We start from the raw sequence: 8,180 nt of genomic DNA on the forward strand, positions 1-8,180 counted from the left end.
TAAATCAGATTTAGTGACTTAAACCAATGACTTAAAAAAGTGAGGGAGAATGGAAAGGGAGTGTGTGACAGAAGAGATGAACATGATGAGACATCACTGTCTCGAGCTGGGGTCAGCAGCTCACTCCAGGCAAAACATGTATTTGTTTTTATCATTTTTTCCTGACAGACCTAAAGCAAATAATGGCTTTTAGTTAGACATGATATCAATTAAAGTAAAACTGAAACACACAAACTGATGATGGAAGGTTTAAAAATAGGCTGAGCTTCAGTGGATCTGTTAGAGCATGTTGTGTGGAGTGTGTGTTCACAGAAGTGAAGTGTGCTGTGACGGCATCCCTGACACGTCCTCTCTGCATGGATGGCTCCCAGAAATTCCCCTCGTTCTCTCAGTGCTGGGCTGAATGGGGAGGTAGGCTATCATAATGTTGCAGAGAGCCGGTCGTGGAATGATTCCTAATCTTTAGTCGTTTTTCAGTGTTTTTTAAAAAAAGTCTGTGGACTTGGTGTTTTCACAGACTGTGTGCTGACTGAGGCATGCTCAGACTTATAACGCAGCTCCTCATGGAAAAGATAATATTTTCTGTGCATTTGTCTGAACAACAAAAGCCTGGAGGTAAAGGGAGTAAAAGAGTCGGAGAACAGGTAGCCTACCTGCTTTCAAACAGGACAAATCTGCTCTGCTGTACCTCTGAAGTCCACTTGTGTTGCATTCAGCTGATTGGACATGACTTGTATTGACGGTGTGTGCCTTTCCAAGACTCGATAGTTTAGTTTGTGTCAAAGCACAAACCAAGCCCTGACATCCAAGACACTTGGCAGTATTTAACCTCCTAAGACCCGAACTCTTCCACGGCATGTATTTTTAAGTTCTCTTTGATATTTGATAATTACCAGATTTTTATTTTTTTTATTTTTTTACACAATTTTTGTTTCTAAGAAAAATGAGAGCCACAAATGAGGATATTCTTTTAAAATTTCGATGAAACAGTGGTAGTATAGTGTCCTCGTAAGTGGATATCAGGCCCCTGTAGAGCAAAATTGAGTATCTGGGTCTAAATAACCAAAAATGTGATGTCCACATATGTGGACGCCAGGTCCTAGGAGGTTAAAACAGTAATTTGTGTTCTTGATTTTTATTTAATTGTTTTTCCTACATGTGCGATTCTTTGTTTCCAGGTGTGGTTTGGGGAGAAGTTTGACGCCCCCTCACTGAGCCCCAAGAGCCCTCGCAGCCCATTAGTGCAGCGGCACGGCCCCGGCCTCACAGATGTCTTCCAGTATGACCAGTGGTTGGCAGTGCGGCACGAGGCCACGCTGGTGCCCATGCAGGAGGACTTGGCCATATGGCTCACTGGCATGCTGGGTAAGCATCAGCTGTTCTGCATCACTTTTTCTTAAACGTTTCCAGGCGTATTGTAGAACCGTGCCTGTGTCCAAACCTGTGCGTTTGGGAATTAACAGCTGACGGTTGCATGTGAACAGTTTCCACCTCCAGGCTAGGAAAGTACTGAAGCGCTATTGACACGGGTTTCCCATGTAATTGGATTTGAATGCCGCTATTCCCAACCAGCTCATAGCAAACCACTGAAACCACAGTGGAACCAAATCTTTCATTTTGTCCGTGTGTGCTATTCTACTGACATCTATTGTCTCTTTTAGAATATAGGAGGAAATCAAAGCTGACTGGTAACTCTATTGTTGTTGCTGAATACGTTTGTTTTCAGAGGCAGACTTTGAGTTTTCTCATGAGGAATGTGGGCAGGTGCTGACACTAAATGTAAATTATTGGTACCATGACCATAAAGACCCACATTAGAAGATTTGTTTTAAACTGTTTGACCATTGATCATCAATCCTGAGAGGCTGGACGTTGCAGAAGCAGGTGGCAAACGGTGGGTAAAGTTCCAGTCCTCGGGGGCTGACTGTTGTTGGTGGAAAATAAACTTTTGCAGAGCAATCGTTCTCACTTTGCGGGACGGTATCATGGATTTTGTTCCCTTAGTAGCCTCTGTAGAGTTGCCTAGAGCGGTGATTTTAACAATAAAGGGTCGTGGGAACGCTATAATTCCTTCAGTAGGCTCTTGCTGAAAAGCTGAAGTCTTTCAGTGTGGTATCTGTTTAAACAAAAGGACAACAAAAGGCTTTTGTTGTGTGAACGTGATCTTTTCAAAGAACTGGAAAAAACCAGGTAAGGTAGGCTGTTTTTGCATTGAGCTCGGTTACTGTGAGTAGAGATTATTCTGTAATTTAGAAAATATAATAAACTCCTCTCTTTTCCAGGAGAGGAGGTGAGAGCCGAGGTTTTCATGGAGGACCTGAATAATGGTGTGAAGCTCTGCAAGCTTATCGGTGTGCTGCAGACTAAGATCGCTGAGAGCTGCCCCTCTGCGCTTAGCAAGGTGAGTCACGCGGCTCAGCTTCCCTGCTCTCACATAAGGAATGTTTGGGAAGACCTATGAACGCCCAGTATGATGAAACTAAATGAATTTCCTGGACATACAGTCCTTTGTGCCGTGTGTTTGGTACACGTTTTAATAGAATTTGACCACATTATATTCAGCCTATTGACTGCTGGATTTCTGTGTATTTTCTGTAGTTTGACATAAATCGCCTCGATGTCATGGTTCGTGACGATAAAGGTTTACTTTCTATCCCCATGACAGCTGTTTCCTACAAGGAAGGTAGCATGCAAGCAGGATGCCTCTCCAGGCTCCTTCTTTGCTCGCGACAACACCGCCAACTTCCTGGCCTGGTGCCGACACATCGGTGTGGAGGAGACCTACTTGTTTGAGTCGGAAGGCCTCGGTAAAGACCTACAACACACACAACACACTGCAGCACAAACCAACAACAAGCTGCTTGCTTTCTGTGGTGGAGTCCTGTTTGTAGCCATGTGCTTGTTACCTTTTAGAAGTAAGAAATCTTTCAGTTCTCTTGTCGTCTATCTTTATACAAGCTCGTGCACTGCAGCTTGAACTCTGACCGCCATCTGACTTGCACTTGGGCCAGATTCTGGGCTGTTGAGTTACCCTAAGAACACAAAGTAACTCATTAAAATTCTTCAGTTATTAAACTTTAAGCTTTGTTCTCAGTCTCAAACTTTGGCACAGTACAAAAATGTAATCTTAGTTGATAAAAAATCTTTTAATCCGGGTCATTTAGATGCAACTATGTGAACACACAACGTGTTTTCTATCAGCTGACTCCTGCTTTTGGATTAAAAACCTTAGAAAAAGGTTTGAGCTTTCCTGCACGCTTTCTCTTTTCACCTCAGTGTTTTGAGGTTTGTAGATTTGTACTAACTGCTATAACATATGTAATTATCCTCAACTTCCAATGTTGGGCTTCATGTTCAGCATGCTAATGGGATGAAAAGGACTAGATCCGGGCTGTAAGTTGAGTCTGCTCTTTAAGCTGTACTTCTTAATGGTTTAATAGGATCTGTTGAGGAGAGCAATCACTCTGAGTACTCTCTATGGGAGATCACTTCATTACAAATAAAACGCTCCCCAGCAAACTGGATTGGGGCGATTTGGAGCACAGCATGTGTACATGTAGATAAATGTTTTTGTTAGTGCCCTCGAGTGACTCTAAAGTTATGCTCGCCGAATCCCTCATCGTCTCCTCGGGGAATAATTAACTTTAATGTTGCTCTCGTCGCGTCACGTTTTGGAGTTCAACACGTGAATTCACTTTGTCGCTCCTGTTCTGTCTGCTTCGCCCCATCCAAAGGGAGCAGGAGCGTCAGCTGTTGTTGTAACTAATCGGCTTTGTTTTCCACCTCAGTGCTGCACAAGGAGCCTCGACAGGTTTGCCTCTGTCTGCTGGAGATCGGTCGCATCATCTCCAAGTAAGTCTTTAAACACCGAAGGCACTTTTAGAGGGATTAGAAATGGTTTAAGATTGAATTTCCATTGTAATCTCTGTGCGTCTCAGGTACGGCGTGGAGCCTCCTGTGCTGGTGAAGCTGGAGAAGGAGATCGAAATGGAGGAGACTCTGCTCTTGACAGAGGAGCCGCCTCCGGCGGTCAAAACCTTCAGCGTGTGTTGCCAGCACGGCGGCCTCTACCAACCCGGGGTGAGTTCAGTGATGAAACAAACTGAAACAAACACGATATGAGGTTTTTCACCTTGAGGCAAAATCTGTGGCCTCCTTTAGCGACGTCGCTGTGTTCGGAGCACGTGTCGTCTGGATTATGATCCTGAAAGGTCGCGTAGAGATGAGGAGAAGATGTTTGGGAATTTAAAGCACACTTTGGCGTGAGACTGCTGAACATGTGGTACGTGTGCAACTGCATTGATGCTGAGCCAAGATGGCGCCAGACGGCCATCGGCACCCCAGAGGGTGCATGACGCATCAGAGCCCACCATGTGATGCTCTGACGCCACTCGAGGTCACGTGTGACGGCAAATGACACGTGACCTCCAGGCTACACATGTGGGCCGTCGTACATATGTACTCGCAGTGGGTGGAAGTGGTCCATCTCACTCTGCCTCGCTGATGGAGACTGAGGGTGGTGTTAGGAGGGTTGAGCCCTCTGTGTGGTTCACTGGGTAAAATGATGCACCAACACCGTCACAGTTGATAGTTTTATTCCCAGAGGAGATGGCTGTGCTAAAAATAAACTGCACTCGTTGAAGTGGAAGGCACTTTGGATAAAAGCATCCACAATCCCAGTGTGTCTATTCCCAACTGAGTCTGCCCATTACATTTGAGCAGCAACAATCAGCTCCTTGTAACCTGTGCTGCCTGACAGGTGCCTTCATCACCCGGTCATTGGTCTCATCTTTAGAGAAATTTTAACACAAAATCGACGTGTTGGACTTCAGTGACACAGAGGATGTAGTTAGTGGATGGATTACTGCTCGCTTAAGCAAACGTGCGGTTAATGAATGGTGAAATAAAAAATATCACATAGGCTTTTACAAGTCAACAAGTGCAAAGAAAAATAGCTTAAAAACCTCTGGAAGTAAATAATGGTACAGAAATAAGTCTCGTCTGTGTAAGAAAAATTACCAGTACCGGGACGGTACGAGGGAAATTTCTTTTGCAGTTCTTCTGAAAAGCTGCACTTGCGCTTTGGCATCTTTTAAACATCATCAGGTGTGCGTCTGTGAGCCCGAACAACTACTTGTTGGATGATGTCATACATATGGGTCCTCTGTAGGCCCATAGAAAACCCGGACATTTTCATCAATCTCAAAAATCCCCCCGGACAGAACGCGAAAAGCGGACATGTCTGGGCAAAAGAGGACAGTTGGTCACCCTACATTAAAGGGGACCTGTTGTGCTGTTTTTTTTCCATTATTAAAGATCACCAGTGTTTTGCATTATGAGCGTGTGGGCTCAGGTAGAGGCAGCTCTGAATAATTGGTCTGCAGCTACTTTTTCAGCTCTTGTGCTGAGCTGACATCAGTTTGGCCTTATTTGAGCATCTTAGTCACAGTCATGGTGATGAGAAGGGTCATAAAAATACTGAGCCAGAAGAGGGGCAGGCAATGAGGTGCAGCTATTTTCTGGATCACTTCAGAATCTAAAAAAAATGTTTGCGCCACTCTAAATCTTTGCGCCTTACAGTTTGAGAATTTCTACTTTAGAGATGGATAAACCCAAGGTGCTGCATGTAGGATCAATATAAGATCTATGGAGTAGTAAATGAGCTCTATAGATCCCATTTAAATCCTTGCTGATATCCATTATGTTGGGAATGCAGCATCGCTGCCAGGCAAACTTTTAATTTAGCTTTCTAATTGCCTTCTACTGTATCTTTCCCTTCCTCATGTAGGAGCATGACATGGACAACCCACCCTGCAACTGCTCTAACAGAGTGTCCATCGAGTACCTGTCTGAGGGACGCTACAGACTCGGAGATAAGACCATCTTCATTCGGGTTAGTATGAACGCACACTGCAGTTGAGGTGGGCAAATGCTAAAATGAGTGGTCTTTGGCTGTTTTTCAAGTATGCACAGTGGCTGTTGCCAACGTGTGCATCCCCTGGCAGTCGCAGCGGCTTTAACTGTAACTCAACATGTAAGCTCATTAACCAATTGTGGCTGGATGTCATGACATTATAAACACGCCGCTGTCCAAAGAGCCAAACTACATCTGTGTGTCTGCAGTTACTGAAGGACTTGTTGGTGTTGGACTGTCCAAATTGAAAATGAGTGAATTTTTACAGCAGCCCTTCTTCTGCTTTGTGTCCTCAGATGCTTCATGGCAAACATGTGATGGTGCGCGTCGGTGGCGGCTGGGACACCCTCCGAGGTTTCCTGCTGAAATACGACCCGCTGCGGGTACTGCAGTTCACCACTCTGGAGCAGAAGATCCTGGCCTTCCAAAAAGGCCCCCCAGGCCTCGGGAGTCATCATGGGAGTTCAGCTCCTCCTCCTGACATGGACCCGCTCGCTGCTGTCACTGATCTCATGTCACCTTCATCCTCCTCTTCATCTTCTTCCTGTTCTACCTCTTCCTCCTCTTCGACTCAAGCCTGTAAGCCAGCGTCTGTGTCCGCCGTAGGTCAGACGTGTCGGTCCTACAACGCCTCTCCAGCCTGCACACCCACAATGCCCAGGAAGGGTTCAGTGTGTGCGCCTAAGAAGAACATCCAGATGACTGGGTCCTTCCCCAGGAAGCCTACCCAGCTTCCTCTGCCTGTGACCCCCAAAGGTTACTCCTCTAAGCCCCACACACCTGTGGGAAGCACTTCCAGGCAGTCTCCTAGCCCTGGGTGTCAGGGTAGAGCTCTGACTCCTGCCGCAGCTCCATTACCTGCTGCTGTGGATCCAAGCTCCACCTCCAAATTAAAGCTCAGACCACCACCTCGCTGTGCCTCCTCTCAGCCCAGGAGCCCCGTCTGCCCTGAGCCGTCCTCCAAATGTCCCAAACCCTCCAGCCCCAGCACCTCTCCCACCTTGGTCCCAGTGCTGCGCCCTATCACTGCACCAGTACGGTCAGCTACCTCTAAAGACACCCGCCCTCCGTTGGGCGCCAGCCAGCGCTCTCGTCTAGCACAACGCTGTCCCGGCTCCTCGGCTTCGCGCCTCCGTCTCGAGGCAGTGAAGCGAGCGAAGACGGCCTCAAGAGCTGCAACTCCAACTCCCAGATCAGCAGCAACGACCCCTTCACAGTCCCGCACACCCACCCCCTGCTCACGGACAGCCTCTCCAGCACCGGCTAAACCTGCCTGCTCCCTGCCAAAAAGCAAGGAGGCCACAGTCAAAACTAAGGGACCGGCCGTCAACAAAGCAGCCGCCACCCCCTCACACAGTACTGCCGACTCCCCCGGGCGGGTCCCAGGGGGCAACTCGGGCCCTTCTGCTTCCAGCAAAGCCAATCAGAAAACAGCAGTCACAGCTCAGAGGGCAGGGCGAAAACAAGCAGCTGCAACTAACGCCATCAAGCCGACTCTAAAACCGGAACCCGCCCGGGCACCGCAAAACTCCTGCCCCAACATCAGAGCTGTTAAAACAGAGCCCAGCATCAGGAAGAAGGTCCCACAACTGAAAGGGAAAAGCGAGGCGCATTATTTTGAAATGAGCAGTAAGAGGAGGCAGAAGACCTAACCAGCAGGCTGGTGGCACTCAGCTTTGTTCTGCAGAAATCGTCAATAATCCTCATGAATTGTCATTTTTGTCTAGTTTTTTCTGTGTTATTTAATTGTGTTTTTATTAATCCAAAAGGGTCAAAGATGCATCGTTTGTGTCATCTTTGTTCCAATTCGCCGGTCTCTTCCAAGGTCATTTCATCGTACCTGATTAACACTACGACTTGCACAATGTTTACATTTCTCACCTTTGTTGCACGTACAGCCATTACAGATATAACATTTTGTTAATAAAATCAATACTCGAATACTAACCTCATCGTTTTTTGAACACAAGAACACCATCATGACTTAGTAGAATGCACTTGAGTGAGGCGTTTGCAGGATAAAGATCAGTTTTTATTGATGGAGGGATCCCAGGTAAGGCCACTTCTGCCCCGTTTTCCTCAGCAGGTTACCAAAGTTGTGACATTTTATTCACCTCGGTGAGAATTCCCGTTCCACTGGTGGACAGTCTGCCCTAGAACTTGTTTTATTTTGTATAAATATCTAGGTAGGAGGTGACATCATTATGAACAATCCTCCCTGTTGTGCCTTCAACAGAAATCCCTTGTTTCTGGGTGGCATTAGAAT

At 46.6% G+C, this 8,180-nt stretch overlaps 1 protein-coding gene across 2 annotated transcripts in view; it reads left to right on the top strand.

Moving 5' to 3' along the window:
- gas2l3 (growth arrest-specific 2 like 3) overlaps window positions 1–8,180 on the top strand; it is a 32,548-nt gene that overhangs the window by 23,326 nt on the left and 1,042 nt on the right. For both annotated transcript variants that reach the window (XM_084910230.1, XM_084910229.1), the window contains exons 3-9: window positions 1,179–1,365; window positions 2,283–2,401; window positions 2,666–2,807; window positions 3,789–3,852; window positions 3,939–4,080; window positions 5,789–5,893; window positions 6,211–8,180. The exon at window positions 6,211–8,180 is cut by the window's right edge and continues 1,042 nt beyond it. In XM_084910230.1, the coding sequence (XP_084766356.1) occupies window positions 1,179–1,365; window positions 2,283–2,401; window positions 2,666–2,807; window positions 3,789–3,852; window positions 3,939–4,080; window positions 5,789–5,893; window positions 6,211–7,566 (2,115 nt within the window). In that variant the 3' untranslated portion in view covers window positions 7,567–8,180. The remainder of the gene's footprint in view (window positions 1–1,178; window positions 1,366–2,282; window positions 2,402–2,665; window positions 2,808–3,788; window positions 3,853–3,938; window positions 4,081–5,788; window positions 5,894–6,210) is intronic.

Source organism: Perissodus microlepis, chromosome 17, assembly GCF_051167445.1.
Source record: "Perissodus microlepis isolate ML-2025 ecotype Zambia chromosome 17, ASM5116744v1, whole genome shotgun sequence".
In the NCBI taxonomy this organism is placed as follows: domain Eukaryota; kingdom Metazoa; phylum Chordata; class Actinopteri; order Cichliformes; family Cichlidae; genus Perissodus; species Perissodus microlepis.